The sequence below is a fragment of the Bubalus bubalis genome, chromosome 10, assembly GCF_019923935.1.
Source record: "Bubalus bubalis isolate 160015118507 breed Murrah chromosome 10, NDDB_SH_1, whole genome shotgun sequence".
NCBI classification, from domain to species: Eukaryota; Metazoa; Chordata; class Mammalia; order Artiodactyla; family Bovidae; genus Bubalus; species Bubalus bubalis.
Window position 1 is genome coordinate 60,873,033 of NC_059166.1, and position 24,989 is coordinate 60,898,021.

The 24,989-nt window shown below is 41.6% G+C and overlaps 1 protein-coding gene across 5 annotated transcripts in view; it reads right to left on the bottom strand.

Moving 5' to 3' along the window:
- The window catches only part of RTN4IP1 (reticulon 4 interacting protein 1), a 133,888-nt gene that overhangs the window by 7,739 nt on the left and 101,160 nt on the right, over positions 1-24,989 (bottom strand). For 4 of the 5 annotated variants that reach the window (XM_044924358.2, XM_044924357.2, XM_044924359.2 and 1 more), the window contains 3 exons: positions 15,315-15,363; positions 6,153-6,289; positions 2,899-3,082 (listed from right to left, as the gene is read on the bottom strand). In XM_044924358.2, coding sequence (XP_044780293.1) covers positions 2,899-3,082; positions 6,153-6,289; positions 15,315-15,363 — 370 coding nt within the window. Of the gene's footprint in view, positions 1-160; positions 317-2,898; positions 3,083-6,152; positions 6,290-15,314; positions 15,364-24,989 lie in introns of all 5 variants that reach the window. The other variant, XR_006542417.2, reaches the window with a different exon arrangement.

Sequence of the window (24,989 nt, forward strand, 5' to 3'; positions counted from 1 at the left end):
ACTATCAGGCAAGCAAGCACAGGAAAGCTCTTTTTCAAGGGCAGTCTCACTAGTCTCACACACTCGGTTTCTCCCCTAGGAGATATGAGGGGCTGAGACCTCCAGACTTTCCCTACCAAGGTGTGAATAAAGCCCTGAGGCACCAGAAGAGAGGTTTTACCTAATTCAGGAATGCTTCAAGGGCATAAGGCACCAAAATATGATCTTAGACAAGAAATCCAATCACAATTATTTTTTTTCTGGCTCCGAGGAATAAGACAGTTTTAAAAGCAAAACGCAGTGTAAAGTTCCTCATGCGTCATGGCTGGACCTTCCCCTAAAATTACACCGAGTCCCAAGTCACTGAATGCTATGATGGGACAAAATGCCCCCAGATGAAGATTAGCAAAAGTCCTATACCAAGAAGGTTCATGACCACTCTACTGCCATACCCACTTTTGATTATTCTCCATGTTGGAGGTAGGATAAGCCATTATTAAAACAGCAAGTGAGCTGAGGTTCTCTGTGATACCTCAACGACCCTCCCAACTAAACGTCATCAGATGAGAGCGATCCAGAGGTAGGACGGGGCCAGCCAGTGTCCACCTGCCGCCTCCCTCCCCACACCTGCCACCACCGTCAGGCAAGCACAGGCTTTCTGCACTGAGCTCACGACTGCCTCACATCTCAGCATGACGATCAGCTACCATCTTGGCATGAAGCCGGCAGGGGCAGCAGAACTCTCCTGCTCTGCCTCAGGGCTCGATGGTTGTGTCATGTAGGTCAAGTTACCTCTTTCAGCCTGTATCCTGGCCTGTAGGGTGGAGGCACCACCACCTAGCTGATGGGGATGTTGGAGGGACTAAATGTGAATGTATGCAAAGTATCTGACACAGGAAGGATTCGACAAGTGTTTATCTAGTGCTGAAAGTAAAGCTTGCTGAGGAAAGACTGGGGCAATGCAAACCAGTCTTTAAGACCGTGGAGAAACAGACAAACCCAAGCTGCTGTCAAGGCAACGGATGTGCCCAGAATGGCTTACTGGTTTGGCTGAGTGACCCCCTAGCTCATCGTCCAACCTGGAACACTGTTAAGAGTTAAAGGGGTCACTGGTAATCATTATCCCAGGACCACAGATGCAAACAGAGCCAAGCTCACCCTACTGTAGGTATGACAAGCCCTTGGAGTAGCAGGGCAGAGCCCAGGCTGACAGAAGTCTCCAGATGGTACGCTCTTGGCTCAGGGCGCTCTCAGTATGCCATTTAAATACTATCATCTCCTGTGTGTGTCATAGCATGAAAGAGGCCAGGAAGCACTGGTCTAGGGAACTAACTAAAACAAACAAAACCAAATTTGAAGGCTCAGGCAGCTAGACAGGAGGCATTGTCTGTCCCAAGCTTACAGCAGGTCCAGTTAATTATATTCACAGGAGACCTGTTCATGTACTTCTCCATAAGGACTGGCCTTATCAACTACAATTAAAACATTCTGGTAACTGTTCAGGGTTTTAAAGAAGGAACAGCGATGGTCACAACTGCTGGATCTACGGATCTTCACGGCAGGTTGCTCTGTGCAGTGAAACTTTTGGTCTGCAACAGCAGAATTTTATATTCTGCTCTAAGGGATCTGTGGTTTCTTTTTTTTTCCAGGCCATTACAGGAGAGAGTAAACCAAAGCAGGCAGGCAGTACAATGAGGCTTTAACTGTGCACATTCTCAGGAAGACATCAGAAACTACTTAAAAGGTTTTCGCATGAGATTACCACTATCATCTTTCAAGAAAGGGAAAGGGAAAATGAAGAGAGCTAGGCCTGTTTTACTCTCAGAGGACAACTCTGAAGCTCAACTTGTTAGCGGTCTCCCTGGAACACCAACTTTGAAATCTTACGGAAAACTTAAACTTATATGCTAAAGCACTTGCGAAGCCTGGGTTTGATGAAAAGGGAAAGAAGAGACAAAGGACAGCTGAGACTCCGCTCTCCACAACAAAGCACCCTGTGGACACTGCTCCCGGGTGCCGTCTGCACCAAGTGAAAGGAGGAACCTGGAGCACAGTGCCCGGCTGGTTCACTCCTGTCACCCAGAGTCAGTTCCTAAGGACTGAGCAGCGTCTCCTCCATCACGGCCCTGCTTCCCCACCGCTAAGGACTCAGTACAGAGCATTCGAGAGACTTAAAGTCCTAAACTTCACCCCCAAAAGCTTCCAAATTAATTTCTAGAATCAGGAAGAAGCTGAAGATACTTATTGAGCCAGTCGCCTTGCAAATATGGGGCAGTGTAGCTCAACATACAATCTTTTTACCTCGAGGAAACTTCTATTGCCTTTCTCTTGAGCCTGAAGTATTTTGCCAAATTAAAAAAAAAAAAAGCAAGCATGTATCTTTATTTTTTTATATCACTTATTCCATTTGAGGTACTGGCATATCCCATGTTACTACCATGAAAACAGCCGGCTCTATGCCGTCTTAATAAAACTTCCACCCTCATACACAAGAGACTTATGTATTAAGACAGAGAAACAGAGAGCGAGCCATCAGGCACAGACAAGAAAAAAACAGAAGTGGTATCAGACGGAATCGAGAGCAGTAATATAGCTAATCATAAAGGCTATCATTTAATAAGCGCGTCTTAGGTACTAGGCGTGCCAAGTTCTTCACATGGAAGATTTCATTTAATTCCTACAATACACAGTAAGGGAGACACCATGAGCTGGATTTCACAGGTGAAGATGCTGAGGCCTAGTGACACTAAGTCATTTTCACAGGCTATACAGCTACCAAAGGGGAGGCAAGAATTTGTACCCAGTCAGTATGGGACTCCAGAGTTTCTTTTCTCTTGGAGGAGAAAAGGCTCAGAGGAAACCCAATCCCAGAAGCCTGAGGTGCCTGTTGGCTCTCGCCAACCAAGACTCTACTCCTACCTTCAACGTCTTAGAACCCACGGTGACGCCTGTCTGCAGCATGCCATCCGCGATGCCCAACCGGTCCATGTTCAGGAGGAAAGGAGTCACCAGAGTCACATACGTGGCTCCCGACCACTTCTTGAGGAACTTTAGAGCCCATGTTTCGGTAGATCCGCCAACATTGTCGAGGATAAAGTCAAACCTGGAGAGGAAGAACCATATCAAAACATCCTGGTCAGCCTTTACCCAGGGCTCCAAGCCGCCTCCACTCCCTCTGCCAGGGAGCTCCATGGTTTGCTTCCGTGACAGCTCACAAGCAGCAGAGGGGTGGCTGCTTGGACAAATGAGAAAAGGCACGTCTACTTACTGGGTTTTCTCCAAGGTAAGTCAAATGTGATTTCTTTTTTAAATCACAAAATCATCTTATTTTCTAATACTTTAAGAATGACTTAAACAAGTGGTTTTCAACTGAGAGTGATTTTGGTCCCCAGGAGACATATTAGGCAATGTTTTGAGAGATTTTTAGTTGTGACAATTGGGGGAGGTGGTGGTAAGAGGGTACTAGCCTCTGTAGGCCAGGGATGATGATAAAACATCCTAAAACACACAGGAAAGCCTCTCACCACAAAAAAAGTATCCAGCCTCAAATGTCAACAGTTGAGAAACTAAGGTTGCCAAGGCTGAGACACTTTGACTGAAGCTTTGTAGAGAAGTGCAAAGTATCCATCCAATATAAGCCACAGAACTCTTCAGTGCATGTGAATACTTAAGACAGGAGTGCATTAGATTTTGACCCACACGAGTGATTTGCTTTTATTCCCTTCACAATCAGATCTGCGTGCAGAAGCATCCTCTTCACCTTCTGGAATTTTCCTTTGGTTTCATGTACAACATCAGCACTATGCCTACAGAGAAATCAACAGCCTGCTCTCAACCTTCAGTTCTGCTCTAACATGCCAAAAATACCCAGTCATACTGCAATCCACAGGAACTAACAGATATTCAACTCCTTACAGCTAATCTAAAATCGCTGTAATCACTACATTTTACTTAAACGGGATAAAACCCAAAGAAGTTTTAAAATACTTTTGAAAACAAAGATCTATTTAGAGAATACATGCTTATACATCAAGCAAGCTAATAGAGGAATTCCTTTTCCGTAAACCCTTTTTCCCTTCTAAATTCATCTGCACGAAGTCAAACATCAAAGCTTCTAAAACCGACTTTGGCCAACTTTGTGGCCCTTGAGTCTTTCATGGGACTAAACTAAACAAGGGCAAATAAAAACTGAAGCATATGAAGTTCAGAAGAGTGACCTTACTAGATTATCCTTCTCATTAGGAAAAAAAGACTAACAGAAAATTCTTTTCATGAGTATAAGTTTCTACTTTTAAGTTCCTATTTCATTCCCAAATTTTAGATAAACAAATATGATGATACTTAATTTAGATAAAAACTTAAGGGCAGCCTGAAACTGAAAGACACTCAGTCATGTCCGACTCTTTGTGACCCCATGGAATATACAGTCCATGGAATTCTCCAGGTCAGAATACTGGAGTGGTAGCCTTTCCCTTCTCCAACCCAGGTCTCCCACACTGGAGGCAGATTCTTTACCAGCTGAGTCACAAGGAAAGCCTGAGAATACTGGAGTTGGTAGCCTATCCCTTCTCCAGCAGATATTCCTGACCCAGGAATTGAACCGGGGTCTCCTGCATTGCTTATAGGTGGATTCTTTACCAACTGAGCTATCAGGGAAGCCATGGCATTACAGAGGGCAGCCTGGCATTACAGAATTGGCACTGCCTGAAAAAAGAAGTCCAGAGAACAGGCTGCAGACCTAGCTCTCCCACTAATGATGAAGTGGCATCATCCTGAGCATGAAAAATACTCCTAAATTCTCTGCCCTTTATGTTCTTGACTGTAGCATGACAGAGTAGGGCTGAAGTACTTCAAAGCCCTTTCCTGCTGTAAAATCCTAGGATTCAAATCTAAAAGGCTATTTGGAAAGAGGAACAAATTTATTCTAGGTGGATTAAGAGACTAACCTCCAGGCAGAAGCTGCAAAGATCAATTTTAACTAAGCAGTCATTCAAAAAATAACAGCCTGCATTTGTGAGCTACTGAGGTTCTGACTGGAAAAGAGCAAACAGGAGGAGCAAAGCCGCTGGACAGAGCCGCAGAGGAGCCCAGTGAGGAGCAGAGGGGAGGCTGGCCTGTGCGCATGCCCGCCTCCACCCACCAGGGCTTCTCTTCTCTGGAGACAGACTTCAGACATGCATAGTCTAAAGGTGGATAGCAGGCAGCTGGTCACCTTGGCCTGTCTCCTGCTGCTGTTCCTAGAAGCAGCAGGAGAGAGATGACTGGCCGACACTACTACTGTGAGGAAGCCTAGGTCTTTCTCTCTCTTTTTAAACCTATGAAAATATACTTCTACTTAAAGTGAGCAACAATAATTAGCTTCTGAAAACTAATTTAAGGGACTTTCCTAATGGTCCAGTGGCTAAGACTCCATGTTCCCAACGCAGGGGGCCTGGGTTTGATCCCTGGTGGAGAACTAGATCCTACATGCCACAATTAAGACCTGGCTCAGCCATATGAATAAATAATGTTTTAAAAAAACTAATTTAAAAAAGGAAAAATCTTTGCATCAGAAGCAGTGAAATAGCTCCTGAGACACTCTGCTGAAGCTTTGCCTGGGCTGAGTGAAGACGAGGTTCTGAAACACCTCCCTGTCTCTGCCTGAGCCACAGTCAGGACGGATGGGGGCCTGAGGGAATTCCAGAGTCCGCTCCCACTTGGTATGTTCGGTCAAATAACAGCCTGGCGTTCAGGCACGATGACAACATCCATTACTGGTATCTACACAGCCTCTGCTTCTCTGAAACCCCCATTATAAAGGCAAGATACTAATCACATACGTCATGTGCTGCTCTAGGTTCTACTCATAGTGACAGATGCCACTGGAGGGAATATACCTTCCCATACGGCCTTCTTACACACCAGCAGTAAAAGTAAGTTAACTTAAAAAATAGTAAAAGGCCAGGTAAGCAAAATATCATCCTCAGTACAAATCACAGTACATGATCGTGCTGTATTAACATCTGGAGGAAAAACAGAAACCGGCCTAAATCACCTCCAGTGACTTGAAGTGTTTTCACAGACTCTTCTCTAAGATGCCATCGTGGCGGTAAGGCCACCGAACCATCTCAGGCACGCATTACCAATCGTCCTTGTTCCCATCTTCCCAATGTGCACCCTGTTTGGATACATACGGCTTTGAAGATTTCAACTGAGCTTCCACATTTCCGGATTTGTAATCGATCACATCATCTGCCCCAAGCTTCCTCACGAGCTCACTGGCGTCCTGGGAGCAGACTGCTGTCACATGTGCATCCCATGCTTTCATTACCTGCCCAAAAAGGAAAAAAAAAGGGGAGGGGGGCAGAAAACTGCATTGAACAAAAAAGAGTTGGCACCACATGATACACATACATCAGCCTCTAGACAATCCTAAGTGCTTTGTCTTAACAAGAACTACAAGAAGCCATCTGCCAGAGGCTAGTAAAATGATTAAATTTTTGTTCACAAAGAAAGATCCTAGAAACAGATCTCATTTTCCCTGGACGAGACAGTGAATCACCTTAATTTCATGAAGTTATAACCAATTCATTTAAAGAGGGGCTCAGAATCTCACCAGCATCAGAAAAGACAAAAGTTGATGACCTTAAGCTTAACATTTTCAATAAGGACAAAGGTAACAGGGGAAAAAACACCACATCCTCAGAAAATAATTATTTCAAATGTATCCAGAGCATAAAAACACAACATCACTTCATTTGCATCTCCAGTAAGCATAACCTTGAGTCAGACAACAGCATCAAAGCAATCAGGTACTGGGTAATGAGCGAAAGGTGCTCTTAAAAATAGGGGAAGAAAATGTGGCCATTTTGCTTCCAAAACATGGATCAGGTCCTCTCCTTTGGAGTAAAAAGACCTAAATAAATGGTTTGTGGGATTTAAAATGCAGATAGTTTATATTTTAAAATAACTAGACAAATAAAATGAAGGATTCAGGATTAAGTATCCAGAAAGCTTCATGCTCCAAAATTGCTGTCATTCTTTCCTACAATGGCAATTTCATACAATTAAAAGGGAGCCATTATCAGCAAAAATCTGAGAACAGTTACTTGATGTTCACTGAGAAATTTCCAAATGGACAGTTAGAGGTCATAACAAATTCGTTGTTTTCTCGTTCCTGTCCTCAGTATCAATTTCCCAAGCTTCCTTGATATAAGTTGTAGAGGTTCATTAGAATAAGCAAGATCCGTGTTCTGATCACTACTTGAAACCCCACTCAGTGATACACACACAAAGGCTGTGTGTACAAAAAAATAAAGGATTTAAAAACTATCCATAATCTTATCTAATTTCTCACTTTTAAAAAGTAATATTAACCAAGGAATATACCCTGGAAATCTCAGGAGGAATTAAAACATTTAAGCTGACATCAAGTATGATATTTTATGTTTATGGGCCACAAACAGAGACAACTGAGTATAATGTAATGACATGTTGCTTTCAACATCGAGTCCTAAACTCAACTCAAATATGTGAAGAATACAATCCAAGGTGAATATCTAGTATCTGTAGAAAAGAGAAACTGACAAGAAAAAAGGAAATTGTGTTCTAAGCACCAATATTTAATTTGTGCTTCTCTTAAACAGTATTAAATACTCAGAATTTGCCACATCTTGAGAAGTTCAATAAATTTTTTTTCCAAATTTCTAGATTTTCCTCTCCTACTTAGAACTATCTACTATCACTGCTGTTGTTGATGTTCAGTCGCTTCGTCATGCCTGACTCTTTTGCAGCCCCATGGACTGTAGCCCACCAGGCTCCTCCATCCATGGGACTCTCCAGGCAAGAATACTGGAGTGGGTTGCCATTTCCTCCTCCAGGGACTCTTCCCACCTACTATCACTGCACACTACTGAAAGGTTTTAAAGCACCTTTAGATTTAAAAACAATTTTATGTAAACTGTTAAAAATAAGAAGAAATAATACAACCCAAGTACAGGAGACATCTATAAGGCAGACAGTGCTCCAACAGGGACTGCAAGCTGGCAGTCACTCCAAGAGCCCTACACTGTGCCCTCTCCCTCCCAAAAGGCATCATCACCCTGATACTTAGAATAAATCACCTCCTTGCATTAAAAAAAAAAAAAAAAAAGGTTTTATCGTCCAAACATGTATTTCCTAGATACTACAGTTTAGTCTTGTGCATTTTAAAAATATGACGTCCTATTTTTTTTTTTTTTTAACTATAGGCTTCTTTTCTACCCCACTTCACTTAAAATTTATCTGCAAAAGAATCTAGGCCATGTACCTGCAGAGTTTTTCCCTGGAAACTCTGGAATTTCTGCCTGCACATCTGGGACAGTTCCACACACTACTCTGTCCTGTGCTTCCCGTTTATGTCCGTTAGCACTATTAAGAACAGCATCTGCGATTACAGAAGGCTGAGTGTGTCTGCCTGCTCCTCTTTTTATTAAGTCTCAGTGGTTGTCTGCTGGTGGTTGCAAAATGGTGCTATTCTCTATCTCCTGTTTTCACTTAGTAGTTGGAATACTTTTATAGAGAAACACCTCTCCTCACATACTACTTTGTTTATTCAGGTGTACAATTCATATAGAAAGGGCAAATAATTGTTTCCTTTTATTAGTTTATAAAATAATAAATTGGTTTCCTATCATCTTCCAAGTGACCACTTTAAAAAAAATATCATCATGAACTCATTTAAGTCATGGATTTAAAAATATTTGGAAGCTTTCATTCTTTTGTAACTTCATGACTATTTCTGAAGCTCAAATTGTCCTCTTTGATAATCTTTAGGAATTTCTTCAAGTTGGCTGCTGAGTCTTTTTGACATGACTCAACTAGTTTTTACTAACTTCTCATTCTTATACATTTCATGCCATAGATCTGGAATCTGCCATTACTCCAAGGCCCTGAATTTTTGTGTGCATGTGAGCAATGGTATTTCAAGACACAGTTTTGCGTACACACATATACAAAATAGCTCTTGAGTTCATTTTGATACTTCCAATTCAAACTCCAGACTATCAAGTTTTTACTTAACCTGTATTACATCTGTATCTTCTTTCTTGCACTACTAAAATCTTGATGGTCAAAGACAAAGGGGATTATAGAGTTAAAACATGCCATAAATACCCAACCGTTCTAGTGTATATTACACATATACCAGTCTCTGAATAATAGTACTAAATTCATCCCCAATATGATCAATGAAAGCATTCAAATAATTTTAAATTGCTTTCCCACTATTTCTTTTTAAAAACAGTTGTGCTGTTTACTCTGTCAGTTACACACTGCACTCTCTAAGCCCTCATCAAGTTTTAGTTCTACAGATAACTGTATATTTAACATGTACCACCAGTCCTTAGGGTTATGTCTCTCTAGCTATTTTAGTTTTCAGAAGCTCATATTCTAGTATATTTCTCAGAAAGAGATCAGAAGAACATACTCCTCAAGTTCTTGCATGTTATTAAGTTAGTATATGTCCTTTATTACACAGAGGCCAGTTGCACTGTATATAAAATTTTAGCATATTCTTTCTCAAGTGTCTTAAATGTTACTCCAACTCCAGTCCCAGCATTAAAGCACTGTTACCAAAAAGTGCTGATAACCTAATTTTACTCATATGTCACATTCTTTTTTTTTTAAAGATGCCCCAAAGTTTTTTTCATTTTTCTCCTTTTCTTTAAAGGCCAGTAATTTTGCTAGTTTCCCTTGATACTGCTCATTCTGGGTCCATGTTCTTCGATAAGCACTCCAGTCATTTAACATGCAATTTCAAATCATTTAACTTCAGGGAAGTAGGGAAGTTTCTTGAATTATGGGTTTTAGCATTTGTCTTATTCCCTCGTTTTGGTTTTCCTCATCAGAGACTCTTATTGATACAGCAATTTTCTTTCCTATCTTCAATACATGACACTTTTCTCTTGATTCTGTCTTTATCTCTTCCTTTCTTTGCAATTTACAATTTTTCCTCTTTACACATAGTTTCTACTGCTGTGCTGCTGCAGTTTAGTCTAAAGTCATGTCTGACTTTTTGTGACCCCATGGACTTTAGCCCACCAGGCTCCTCTGGCCATGGAAATCTCCAGGCAAGAATACTGGAGTGGTTAGCCATTCCCTTTTCCAGGGAATCTTCCTGACCCAGGGATTGAACTCAGGTCTCCCACATTGTAGGCAGATTTTTTTACTGTTTGAACCACCAGGGAAGCCCTCCTTCTAGTTTAGTCTTCTGTTATTTCTTTTTACTTTATTTCTGAGTTTTTCCAATTCTGATTTATTTTATTCATGTCTTTGTATTTTTAATGTTCTTTTTAGCTTGTTTTGAAATTCCAGGTTTCATTTTGTTGTTTTCTCATGCGTTTTCCTTGTCTGTAGATACGTTATTCTACTCTTCATTCTTTTTCTCACAATAACTTTGTATGGGATTTAACCTTGATATTTTTCTATTAATCAATTGTTTAATCTTATTTAAATTGTTTTTATTGTGAAACATAACACACAGAGAAAAGCGTGTGGAATATAAATGTACAGCTTAACAAATTATTACAAAGCAAACACTATCTTAAGGACCGCTCAAGAGTAAGAACTAGGATACCTCACTCCCCTCCCAATCAAACCGTCCTCATTCCCTGGGAAGTAACAACAACGATCGGGACTTTCACATAAGCCTCCCCTCACCTATTAAAAACAGTTTTTCTATCTAGATAAGCATCCTTAGACACTACTGTTTAGTTTCACTTGTTCTTGAGTATCATTAAATGGAATCGTATAAGTTATACTCTTGTTTCTGACTTCTTTCTATTTGTTCAATTCATCTACTACATTGTGTACAACTAAGGTTTGCTTTTTTAAGATTTTTTTGATGTGGAAGACTTTTAAAGTCTTTATTGAATTTGTTACAAAATTGTTTCTGTTTTATGTTTATGGTTTTTGGGACATGAGGCATGTAGGATCTTAGTTCCCTGACCAGGGATCAAACCTGCATCCCCTGCATTGGAGGGCAGACCACTGGACCACCAGGGAAGTCCCCAGTAGTTTGTTTTCATGGCTGTGTAATACTCTAAACATAAGAATATATTGCAGTTCAGTTTCCCATTTTGCCTGGAGAAGCCAATGGCAACCCACTCCAGTATTCTTACCTGGAAAATCCCATGGATGGAGGAACCTGGTAGGCTATGGTCCATGGGGTTGCAAAGAGTCGGACACGACTGAGTGACTTCACTTTTCACTTCCCATTTTGGGCTACCATTCTTTCAGCTGGTAAAGAATCCACCTGCATTGTGAGGGACCTGGATTTGATCCCTGGGTTGGGAAGATCTCTTGGAGAAAGGAAAGGCTACCCACTCCAGTATTCTGGCCTGGAGAATTCCATAGACTCTCCATGGGGTCACAAAGAGTCAGACACGACTGAGCGACTTCCACTCACTTTCCCATTTTACTGTTGATGGCCAGTTAGGGGATAATACCTGGGACATATCTGGGGATATTCTGGGACATATCTTTTGGTGAACATGCATGTATAGTTGACTCCCTGTATCTAAGAACTCCACATCACTGAATTCAATCAACCAGGGATTGAAAATATTCAGGAAAAAAAAAAATGTCAAAAAGCAAAACCTGAATTAACAGCACACTATTTCCATAGCATTTACATTGATTGCATCGATAAGTAATCTGAAGAAGATTTAAATTATACAACAGGATGTGTGTAGGTTATATACAAATACTATGCCATTTTATCTGGTCTTCCCAGGGGAAGTGGTAGTTTGCTAGTGGTAAAGAAGTGAAGTCAGTGAAGTCACTCAGCCGTGTCCGACTCTTTGCATTCCCATGGACTGTAGTCTACCAGGCTTCTCTGTCCATGGGATTTTCCAGGCAAGAGTACTGGAGTGGGTTGCCATTTCCTTCTCCAGGGGATCTTCCTGACCCAGGGATTGAACCCAGGTCTCCTGCATTGCAGGCAGACACTTTACCCTCTGAGCCAAATGCAGCAGACATAAGAGGTTCGATCCCTGGGTTAGGAAGATCCCCTGGAGGAGGGCATGGCAATGCACTCCAGTATTCTTGCCTGAAAAATCTCATGGACAGACGAGCCTAGCAGGCTACAGTCCATGGGGTTGCAAAGAGTTGCACACTTCACACTATTTTATGAAAGGGACTTGAGCACCCGTGGATTTTGGCATCCAAGGAAGTCCTGGAACAAATACAAGGTTGGTATACTGAGGGATGATTATATTTCTGTCTACAAAGTACATTCATATTTTGCTAGGCTGTCACAGGGCAATTTATATTCATAATTAGTAGACATAGCCAAATTATTTTCCAAACTAGTTATGCTAATTACACTTTAACCAGCAGGATATGATACTTCTCTTTTTCTCCCATCCTCCCTCCCTCTTTTCCTTTCTTCCGTTTACATATTAATTCACATTTACTGACAATCCATGGATTAGGCACTGGGTATCTGCCTTAAGTCTATTTGAGCTGCTATAACAACACAGACTGGGTACCTTATAAACAACAAACATGTACTCCTCACAGTTCTGGAGGCTGAAGGTCCAAGATCAGGGTGTCAGCACGTGGGTGTGTTCTGAGCCCCCTTCCTGGTTCGCAGCCTGTGCCTCCCCTCTGTGCCCTCCCATGGGGAAGGGCTCGGGAGCTCTGCTGGCCTCTTTCATAAGGATTTTAATACCATCCGCGAGTGCTCCACCCTCATGGCCTAACCACTTCCCAAAGGCCTCAACACTATCACTATGGGCATCAGGACTTCAAAACATGAATTTCAGAGGAGCACAAACATTCAGGCCACAGCAGCATCTAAAGGTGAATTAAGATGAATCCAGGTGTGTGTTTCCTGGGCATCCTCTCCATCTCCTGTTTCTTCCCCCAGCCACTAGCAGCCCCTTATCTGTTCTGTCTCCAAGGATTTGCCTCTTCTGGACACAATATATATAAATGGAATCATACCAAATGTGACCTTTTCTGTCTGGGTTTGTCACTTTTTAGCATTAGGTTTTGAAGGTTTATCTATGATGTATCATGAATCAGAATTTCATTCCTTTTGATGGCTGAATAACATTCCCTTGTGTATATATACACCACATTTTGTTTCTCCATTCATTAGGTGATAGACACTAAGGCTGTTTCCATTTCTTTGACTATTATGAATACTGATGTTGCAAATGAACATTTGTATATAAGTTTTTGCTTGAACACAGATTTTCATTTCTCTCAAGTATACACCTAGGAATGGAACTGCTGGATCACAGGTAATTCTAAGTTTAATACAGAATTAAGAATTTTAATTCTGCCAAATTGTTTTCCACTGCGGCTGCATCATTTTACATTCCCACTAGCACTGTATAAGGGTTTCAGTTTCTTTACATCCTTGCCAACATTGTTATTTTCCATTTTTTTAATAGCCATCCTAGTAGGCGTGAAGTGCTACCTCACTGTTTTTTTTTTAAACTGAAATATAGTTGATTTACAATGTTGTGTTAATTTCAGGTATTCAGGGTTTTGTGGATTTTTTTGCATACTATATCCCATTATAAGTTATTATAAGATATTAGGTATAATTCCCTGTGCTATACAGTGAATCCTTGCTGCTTATGTATTTTATGCATAGCAGCCGGTATCTCTTAATTCCACAGTCTTAATTTGTCCCTCCCCGCTTCTTCCCTTTGGTAACCATGTTTCTTTTCTACGTCTTTGACTCTGTTTCTGTTTTGTATGTAGATTCATTTCTATTATATATTTTTAGATTTCATATATAAATGATATCATATAGTATTTATCTTTCTCTGACTTATTTCCCTAAGCATAATTCTTTAGGTCCATCCATGTTGCTACAAATAGTGATATTTCATTATTTTTTATGGCTAGTAATATGCATTTTGTGTGTGGGGGGGTGTATATACAAATACATAAACACACACACACATAAATGCCACACCTCCTCAAGTCACTCACTCACTGTGGTTTTGATTTGCATTTCCCTAATGACGAATGATGTTAAACACTTTTTCATGGGCTTACTGCCCATTTTTAGATTTTCTTTCAAGCAGTGTCTACTCAAGTCCTTTGCTAATTTTTTAACTGGGTTGCCTTTTTGTTGTTGAGCTGTTAAGAGTTCTTTACGTATTCTGTATACTATATCCTTATTAGATAAATGATTTGTAAATATTCGCTCTCATTCTGTGTTGGCTTTTTACTTTCTTGATAGTATCCTTTGATGCACAGAAGTTTTAAAGTTAATGAAGTCCAATTTACCTAATTTTTTCCTCCTTTTACTTGCGCTCTTGGTGTCATATCTAAGAATCTATTGCCAAATCCAATATATGAAGATTTACTCCCATATTTTCTTATGAGTTTTATGGTTTTAGCTCTTATATTTAGGTCTTTGGCCCAGCTTGAATTAGTTTTCACATATGATGTGAGATAGGGGTCCAACTTCATCCTTTTATATGTGGATATCTAGTTGACTCAGTACCACTCACTGAAAAGACTGTTCTTTCCCCTGTTTAACTGTCTTGTCACCCTTGTCAAAAATCAACTGGTCACAGATACACTGGTTTACTTCTGGATGTTCAATTCTATTTCATTGATCTATATATCTAACTTTATGAAAAAACTTTTTTTTTGATACATATATATATATATATTTTTAATACATATATATATTTTATTGTAGTTCTTTTTTTTCCCCCTATTTCTTTTTTTTTTTAACACCAAAAACATTTTTGGGGTAAAGCCAATCCAGTACCACTGTTTTGACTTCTATAGTTTTGTAACTAAGTTTTAAAATTGAGAAGTGTGAGTCCTCCAATTTTGTCCTTTTTTGCCAAGACTGTTTGGCAACTTGGGGTCCCTTGAAATTCCACATGATTTTAGGTTCCACTTGCCCGCTTATGCAACAACAACAAAAAAGGCAGCTGCTATTCTGATAAGATTGCATTGATTCTGTAGATATGAGTTCTACCATCTTTACACAGCATTTTGGCTATTGCATGTCTTATATATATATTTTTTAGAACTAGCTTATCAATTTCTACCAAACTGCAAACCTCAATCCATTTTCACTTGCCCATGGTCTTCCTCCCTGAAAGCTTTCCTCCATTTGTTACACAGGATGTCCACAAAACTAATTCACATATTAAACCACTGGAAAGGTTAACGCTTCCTTCTATCTTAGAAAATTTCCTTCTTAGAAGAGCAAGCTGAAATCACAATGAATGTAATTTCTCTCAGCTTTCAAGAAAAAGTAATCCACAATATATAAATTTTTTAATTCATGAAAATAATAATCTTCCTAATCACAAGATAAATTGTCTTACCTGTATAGCAAAAGTACCAACTCCACCTGAAGCGCCCAGGATTAAAACACTGCAACACAAAAGAAACTATCATGAAGATATTAAGCCAACATAACTGAATAAACAAACAAGACGTTTTCAACATGTAACTGGCTCGAAGATAATCCCCAAAGCAAACATTCAGCTTTCCAAGATTCTATTACACAAGGTTTTTATTTATCAGGTTCACCAAGAATCCATAAATGCTTAAAGTTAGACATACTATGAACTCTTTACCAAAAATACAAAATATCAAATACACCAATGATTTGTATTTTTAAAGGTGGCTCAGATGGCTGTTGGTGGCATTCGCCTTATAGTTTTTCTAGGCTTTCATCACTACAGCTTCTCTAGGGGCGAGCTCTGGGGTCCTCTTCAGTGTGCTACACAATGTTCAGTTGCTCTCTAAGAAAAATCACATTCCTGACCACATTCTTGCCAAAGTGGAATAAACGTCTTTTGTTCGGACACGTCCCCTCACGCTCACCAGCTTTCATAAAGGGAAACCAATCTTGTCTTCAGTTTGCTTTCTGTTAAAGCAGACGAATCTGTTTCATCAGTGCATCATGCTTGCGCTCCAGGTTTTCACCATGTTTGCTCACCGTGTGTAGTCTGCCTGCCTCTCCAGATCAAGGGTGTGCAGCCTGGGGTTTGTGGATGAGTGCCGCTGAGGGCTGTGAGGGTGTACCCCCTGAAACTGTGAACTGACTCAAATAACATGCAAAGTTTGGTGAGACCACGCCTAAGTGCACTGGGGAGAAGAGGGATCCATCAGACTTATCACCAAGTTCCCAAAGAAGGTATGATTCAAAAAGAGACTCACTAGTCAAGAATCACTGCTTTACACATTCTTACATTTCATTCTTGAATTAAGCTAGCGCTCCAGTGAACTGCCTTCCTCTGACTGCAGAGATTCAAATCCTCAGAAAACTGTACTGAATTGCACTTTGGTGTTCTGTTACCAGTCTAGGCTGAGAGACATTACAAAAGTTACTATTTGATATCTGATACTGCATTAGCTAAGGAGATACTGTTGAGAGAATTCATGAGAATTGTGGAGTGCCATATGGAGTGCCCACGGGAAAAAACCATTTTTCTGAAGACTAAGTTGCGGCAGTAGCTATGCTTCTATTACCTGTCACTGCAAACGCTGTAGCTGCAGGCTGTGGGTCCCTCTTTGACTCCGCTGCTGGAAAGCGCAGGGAACTCGGTCACTTACCTTAAGCAGGGACACCTGATCTTAGAACAGACGTTGTGTTTATAATCTTAACTCTACTTTCATTTTATTTTTTTCTTTCTTACCCAAATCACAGAAGGCTGACTGTCACCCTTTGGATCTTAGAAGTTACTGGTAATATTTTTCAGTCAGCTATTCCTTTTGAAATTAACACCATCAAATGTAATTAAGACAAGTCTCTTTGGAAACGATACTCCTTTTAGAAGAGTTACTTTTAATTCCACAGAATTATAAATTGTAAAGAATAAAAAAAACTTTAAAGATATACTCTTCCAAAAATCCTTCAATTCACACATTTAATAGCCTTAATGCTTCCTAAATGGTTGGGGAGGGGGAGGGGGAACACTAAGACTGCTTCACAGATACATCCAACAATTAGTTCACCCATGGAATATTTTACCCTCTTATTTTGGAAATATAAGTTTGGTCAAACTCTCATTTAAGTTCTTCACAATCTTATCTTTTTGCAACTCTGATTTCCTCTCAACTACTTCTACAACAGACTCTCCACCTGAGCCTCCCTGGTCCCCTCGCATGTACCCCAAGTCCCGTGCATGTTGGCCCAGGTCTCAAGCGCTCAGATGCCTTCACTGTCTGCTGAGATCACCCTATCCGCAAAGGCTCACAGTTTGTGAACAATACCTGTTTGTCTGAACAATACCCCTGAGCCTGATATCCACGCTGTGCGTGTGGCATGCTGTTAACTTTCATTCATATGCTTGCTGCCCAAGCCGTTCTGCAAGCCTCAAGGACAGAGACCTTATATATGCCCAGCACTAGTCATACTACCCTCGGTGTAGCAGATGCCTGATCCACGTTGCTTGACTTTAAAATCATCGGACTTTCCTGGTGGTCCAGAGGTTAAGAATCTGCCTGCCAATGCAGGGGACACAGGTCGATCCCTGGTCCAGGAAGATTCCACATATCATGGGGCAATTAAGCCTGTGTGCCACAGATACTGAGCCTGCGCTCCATAGTGAGAAGCTTGTGAACTGCAACTAGAGAGTAGCCTCCACTCTCCACAACTAGAGAAAGCCCACGCTCAGCCATGAAAACCCAGCACAGCCAAAAATAAAAATATAAATCATTAAAAAAAATCATTTAAATCAGCATTATATCTGACAATTAACAACCACTGCTGCTACCCTAAATGTGGGAGTCACCTGGCTATTTGAAAAATTGCATTAAAGTTTCTTCCAATAAAGAAAAGCTTGAAATGAATTTCTAGTTCTAAGAATGCTGGATTAAGAGGATACCAAATACAATGGTTTCCCTTGTGGCTCAGCTGGTAAAGAATCTTCCTGCAATGCTGGATACCTGGGTTTGATCCCTGGGTTGGGAAGATCCCCTGGAGAAGGAAAAGGCTACCCACTCCAGTATTCTGGCCTGGAGATTTCCAAAGACTGTAGAGACCATGGAGTCACAAACAGTTGGGACACGACTGAGTGACTTTCACACACACACACACAAATAGAATGGCTGCTCAGGTATCCAATGGCCCGACACATCTCCAGTCTCATTGCTGTTAGATCATAGCTTCCCCCCATCTCTCTTAATCCAAAACAGTCTCACTCCTCCATATAAAAAAGCAACACTGTGTTTCTCAGCAGTGCTTGGTGGAAGAGGGTGTGGTTCTGCATTGGCAGCTTCAGTTCCTGATGCTGCCACTTGATGGCGCCCGTGAGTGCAGAACGGGCAAAGAACAAGCCCAATGAGTGCTACAGACCAATGGTCTGTGTGTGAAGCAGCCTGGGGACACGCCATTCTCTGGTCCTGCAAGCTCCATGTTTTGTGCAGGCTTGACCAGGGCCTGTACTTTTCTTTAATGAAGGAAAGCCCCCAGATTGGACAGCAGGCAAATGTATTTTCAAGCCAACAGTAAGTCAGCTAGTACTCCACGGTTTGAAGCCCTATGACTCAACAAACTCTTGTTGTACTCTTCAAAGCACTTTCAATAAAAAGAGAAAATCCTGCTGTCCCTTACCCCCAGTGGCGCTTCACGTCAGTGCTATAGCGGGAGTACTTTCTACCCAGTAATAGTCACAAGATACATTCAGACTTGACTGAAGTAGAAGCCTATTTGTCACGGTGAAGAAAAGTGTGCTGTATTGCTTGTTGGTTTATAAACAGCAAGTACCCAGGAAATACTCTTTGCAAAAAGCACTATAATTCAAAATTGCCAATAATTTTAATCACATTCCTCTCTTACTAAGTCCATATGCCCAGCTTCTTTTGAAGTCAGTGGGAACTGAACTGTGGCAGATATAAAAATATGGGGGAAGAAAACAGGAATAATTATTAAGCTGCTAATGCATTTTAAACCCTAGATTCTCATTTTCCTCTGTCATTTCTGCCCATCTTTCGGCTCTCCCTAAACATATGTTAAGGCACTAAGGCAATGCTGACTTCTTTACCGTGACTGAGTCACTCTGTATTCAGCATCTGGGCGCCTAAGGGCTCTACAGTCACATTTTCAGTATCACAATCTCACGAGACATGGCATCAACACCCTAATCGCCTTACAAATAAAAAATATATGAAACACACTACAAAACAGCAGGCGATCCAGAAGTAGGGAACTGCCTTTCAAACTTCTATATTCTGGCTAAGCCCCAGAAGTCTTCAAATGCCAGGGCAGGGTATCTAGAGACCCGGGGTCAAGTCCCAACGCTCTCATTAACTGAATCTCTAGGCCTCAGATGCATCTGCAATGAAACGATAATCACAGAGGTGTACTCCAGGAGTGAATGAGCAAGACCTGGCATCTCCAATCTAATTTAAGCTTATATTTAGTTTCTTCGCCTTTCTAAAGTAGAACTATATGACCGTCATGACTGCTCTCCCCAGACCACATACTTGTAATGGAAATAAAAATAAAAGTCACATCACAAGAGCAGAGTGCCCTTCATTAAGCCCTAATGGCTCAGAAACAGAACTGATTTAAATATGGCTAAATCTTCCATCCATAGAAACAAGTGGTCTTTAAAAAAATAAGGATGAGGCTGAAAACACATAAACTCATTTTAGTCTCACCCAGAACTCTTAAATCTGGGGGGTGGGGGGAAATGGGTGAAAGAAACCGTATCATAATATGCTAAATTTATTCCCTTAAGTAAGTGAGAAACAACCTGAATAAGGGAAAAGAGCTACAAAACAAATCAACCAAGCGCGACCGAGACAGTCTGGGTTTGTGTGTCCCCTCCTTCCAAGCCTCCCTAATTCATGCAGACATTCCCCAACTTACAGAAGAGTTCATGTGTAAATTAGCTGTTTGGAACTTTAAACACATTTTCCCATGAAAACAAAGCTACTTATACATCTTGGCAAGATGCCCAGGGTAGCCCTTTAAAAAGGTTTAGTTAACCCATAATGGACCAAATACCTCATACACAGGATAACAATGGTTCTATGAGACGTGTATTCAGAATTTCAACCTGGGGTACTGGGAACACAGCTCCCCAAACAGGACTGGCATTGGGAACCATCCCAAGACATTGATTCCTTCCATCTGGTGCAAAACAGAGGGAGTAAGATGGAGAGAAGGCTCGTTTGGGATGGCGACACGAGACTGGATGAGAGAAGTAGCATGGCCAGAGGAGGCTCTTCCCTGGAACTAACAGGGTTCAGGACATGCCACCCCCAAACACAGCACCTTGGCAGACTGAATATTTTAAGCGGAAGGAATGTGAGAAACAGCAAATGCGGGAAGGACTCTCTGACCTTCTTCCATGAAGCTGGCCAGGAGACCCTGGGTAAAGGTGTGTGCCCTGTGCCGGGGGGAAAAGAGCATCTGATCTCCAAGACCAGATGAAGTAGGGAGCCAGAAAAAACTGGCCTTGCGCAGTTTTCCCAGTTTACTGCATACAGCACATGTACTTGTCCTAGAACATTTTCTCAGGACTCTCTACTCTGCAAAGGTAGCACAAAAATGTTCAGGTGTAAAAATCGCAACAGACTACAGAGAGCAAACAGGTCTCAGTAATTACCAGGTTCAATCCCTGGGTCAGGAAGATCCCCTGGAGAAGGAAATGGCAACCCACTCCAATATTCCTGCCTGCAGAATTCCATGGACCGGAGTCTGGTGGGCTACAATCCATGGGGTTGCAAAGAATCGGACACCACTGAGTGACTAACACTTTCACTTTCAAGGGAACAAAAGAATGCAGAAATAACTCTTATCAGGCAAGAGAGGTAACAATAGCAAGAAAGTGAAAGTGAAGTCTCCCAGTTCTATCCAACTCTTTGCGATCCCATGGACTGTAGCCCACCAGGCTCCTCTGTCCATGCAATTTTCTAGGCAAGAATACTGGAGTGCGTTGCCATTTCCTTCTCCAGGGGATCTTCCCAACACAGGGATTGAACCTGGGTCTCCCCCATTCTGGGCAGACGCTTTACCACCTGAGCCACCAGGGAATCCCATGGAATAATAGCAAAGATAATGTCAATTGCTATTGTTGTTTACAATGTCAAAGGTAAAGACTCCCAGTTGTTTCAGTGATAAAGATTAACCTGAAGAGCTTAACAACCATATCAACTGGAACCTCGACACAGGATAAGATGGCTGGATGGCATCATTGATGAAATGGACATGAGTTTGAGCAAGCTGCAGGAGTTGGTGATAGGGAAGCCTGGCATGCTGCAGTCCATGGGGTCACAAAGAGTTGGACACGACTGAGCGACAGAACTGAAGGAATGATGACATCAACCTTTTCTGGCTCTTATGATTGTAATCAATCAAAGCTTCCAAGGCCAAGTCCCTACATGAATACACATATTCTCTTAGCTTAAAACTTTTCCAATTTTGTTTGTGATCAGTTCAGATCAGTTCAGTTCAGTCGCTCAGTGTTGTCTGACTCTTTGTGACCCCACAGACTGCAGCATGCCAGGCGTCCCTGTCCATCACCAACTCCTGGAGTTTACTCAAACTCATGTCCATTGACTCGGTGATGCCATCCAATCATCTCATCCTCTGTTGTCCCCTTCTCCTCCTGCCTTCAATCTTTGCCAGAATCAGGGTCTTTTCAAATGAGTCAGCTCTTTGCATCAGGTGGCCAAAGTACTGGAGTTTCAGCTTCAACATCAGTCCTTCCAATAGACACTCAAGACCGACCTCCTTTAGGATGGACTGATCGGATCTCCTTGCAGTCCAAGGGACTCTCAAGAGTCTTCTTCAACACCACAGTTCAAAAGCATCAACTCTTCGGTGCTCAGCTTTCTTTATAGTCCAACTCTCACATTCCTACATGATTACTGGAAAAACCACAGCCTTGACTAGACAGACCTTTGTGGCAAAGTAATGTCTCTGCTTTTTAATATGCTGTCTAGCTTGGTCATAATTTCCTCCCAAGGAGTAAGCGTCTTTTAATTTCATGGCTGCAGTCACCATCTGTAGTGATTTTGGAGCCCCTCAAAATAAAGTCTATCACTGTTTCCACTGTTTCCCCATCTATTTGCCATGAAGTGATGGGACCGGATGCCATGATCTTCGTTTTCTGAATGTTGAGCTTTAAGCCAACTGTTACCACTCTCCTCTTTCACTTTCATCAAGAGGTTCTTCTTTACTTTCTGCCATCAGGGTAGTGTCATCTGCATATCTGAGGTTATTGATATCTCTTCCGGCAATCTTGATTCCAGCTTGTGCTTCATCCAACCCAGCATTTCTCATGATGTACTCTGCATATAAGTTAAATAAGCAGGGTGACAATATACAGCCTTGAAATATTCCTTTCCCTATTTGGAACCAGTCTGTTGTTCCATGTCCTGTTCTAACTGTTGCTTCCTGACCTGCATACAGATTTCTCAAGAGGCAGGTCAGGTGGCCTGGTATTCCCATCTCTTTCAGAATTTTCCACAGTTTGTTGTGATCCACAGAATCAAAGCTTTGGCATAGTCAATAAAGCAGAAATAGATGTTTTGCTGGAACTCTCTTGCTTTTTTGATGATCCAGCAGATGTTGGCAATTTGATCTCTTGTTCCTCTGCCTTTTCTAAAACCAGCTTGAACATCTGCAAGTTTACAGTCCACATATTGTTGAATCCTGGCTTGGAGAATTTTGAGCATTACTTTAGTAGCGTGTGAGATGAGTGCAACTGTGTGGTGGTTTGAGCATTCTTTGGCATTTCCTTTCTTTGGGATTGGAATGAAAACTGACCTTTTCCAGTTCTGTGGCCACTGCAGAGTTTTCCAAATTTGCTGGCATATTGAGCGCAGCACTTTCACAGCATCCCCTTTTAGGATTTGAAATAGCTCAACTGGAATCCTATCACCTCCACCAGCTTTGTTCACAGTGGCTTCCTAAGGCCCCCTTGACTTCACATTCCAGGATGTCTGGCTCTAGGTGAGTGATCACACAATCGTGATTATCTGGGACGTGAAGATCTTTTTTGTATAGTTCTGTGTATTCTTGCCACGTCTTCTTAATATCTGCTTCTGTTCCGTCCATACCAATTCTGTCCTTTATTGAGCCCAAATTTGCATGAAATGTTCCCTTGGTATCAATTTTCTTGAAGAGATCTCTAGTCGTTCCCATTCAATTGTTTTCCTCTATTTCTTTGCACTGATCACTGAGGAAGGCTTTCTTATCTTTCCTTGCTATTCTTTGGAATAGCATTCAAATATACCCTGCATTCAAATGGGTATATTTTTCCTTTTCTCCTTTGTTTTTCACTTCCCTTCTTTTCACAGCTATTTGTAAGACCTCCTCAGACAGCCATTTTGCTTTTTTGCATTTCTTTTTCTTGGGGATGGTCTTGATTCCTGTCTCCTGTACAGTGTCACAAACCTCCATCCATAGTTCATCAGGCACTCTATCAGATCTAGTCCCTTGAATCTATTTGTCACTTCCACTGTATAATTGTAAGGGATTAAATTTAGGTAATACCTGAATGGTCTAGTGGTTTTCCCTACTTTCTTCAATTTAAGTCTGAATTTGGCAATAAGGAGTTCATGATTTGATCCACAGTCAGCTCCCTGTCTTTTTTTTGCTGACTGTATAGAGCTTCTCCACCTTTGGCTGCAAAGAATATAATCAATCTGGTTTTGGTGTTGACCATCTGGTGATAGCGATATGTAGAGTCTTCTCCTGTGCTGTTGGAAGAGGGGGTTTGCTATGACCAGTGTGTTCTCTTGGCAGAACTCTATTAGCCTTTGCCCTGCTTCATTCCGTATTCCAAGGCCAAATTTACCTTTTACTCCAGGTGTTTCTTGACTTCCTACTTTTGCATTCCAGTCCCCTACAATGAAAAGGACATTTTTTTTGGGTGTTAGTTCCAAAAGGTCTTATAGGTCTTCATAGAGCCATTCAACTTCAGCTTCTTCAGCGTTACTGGTCAGGGGATAGACTTGGATTACTGTGATATTGAATGGTTTGCCTTGGAAATGAACAGAGAACTGTCTGTTGTTTTTGAGATTGCATCCAAGTACTGCATTTTGGACTCTTCTGTTAACTATGATGGCTACTCCATTTCTTCTAAGAGATTCTTGCCCACAGTAGTAGATATAATGGTCATCTGAGTTAAAATCACCCATTCCAGTCCATTTTAGTTTGCTGATTCCTGAAATGTCGACGTTCACTCTTGCCATCTCCTGTTTGACCACTTCCAATTTGCCTTGATTCATGGACCTAACATTCCAGGTTCCTATGCGATATTGCTCTTTACAGCATCGGACCTTGCTTCTATTGTGAGGCGCTGGAGCGGCAAGTGGCCAAGAGGAAATACCCCATGTCCAAGGTCAGGGGCGGCAGCTGAGAGGAGCTATCCGACCTCCAAGGTAAGGAGCAGCGGCTGCACTTTGCTGGAGCAGCCGTGAAGAGATACCCCAAGTCCAAGGTAAGAGAAACCCAAGTAAGACGGTAGGTGTTGCAAGAGGGCATCAGAGGGCAGACACACTGAAACCATAATCACAGAAAACTAGCCAATATGATCACACGGACCACAGCCTTGTCTAACTCAATGAAACTAAGCCATGCCCTGTGGGGCCACCCAAGACAGGCAGGTCATGGTGGAGAGGTCTGACAGAATGTGGTCCACTGGAGACGGGAATGGCAAACCACTTCAGGATTCTTGCCTTGAGAACCCCATGAACAGTATGAAAAGGCAAAAAGATAGGACACTGAAAGAGGAACTCCCCAGGTTGGTAGGTGCCCAATATGCTACTGGAGATCTGGAGAAAAAACTCCAGAAAGAATGAAGGGATGGAGCCAAAGCAAAAACAAAACCCAACTGCGGATGTGACTGGTGATAGAAGCAAGGTCCTATGCTGTAAAGAGCAACACTGTTTGTGACAGACCTCAGTATCCTCCTTACTTGCTGCAATTAATAATAAATCCTTCCTTCTCCTGAACTTTGGCTTGGTTGTGTCTTTTGACTTGACACCCACCAAGAGGTGAACTGAGTTTTCAAGTAACACATACGTGCTTT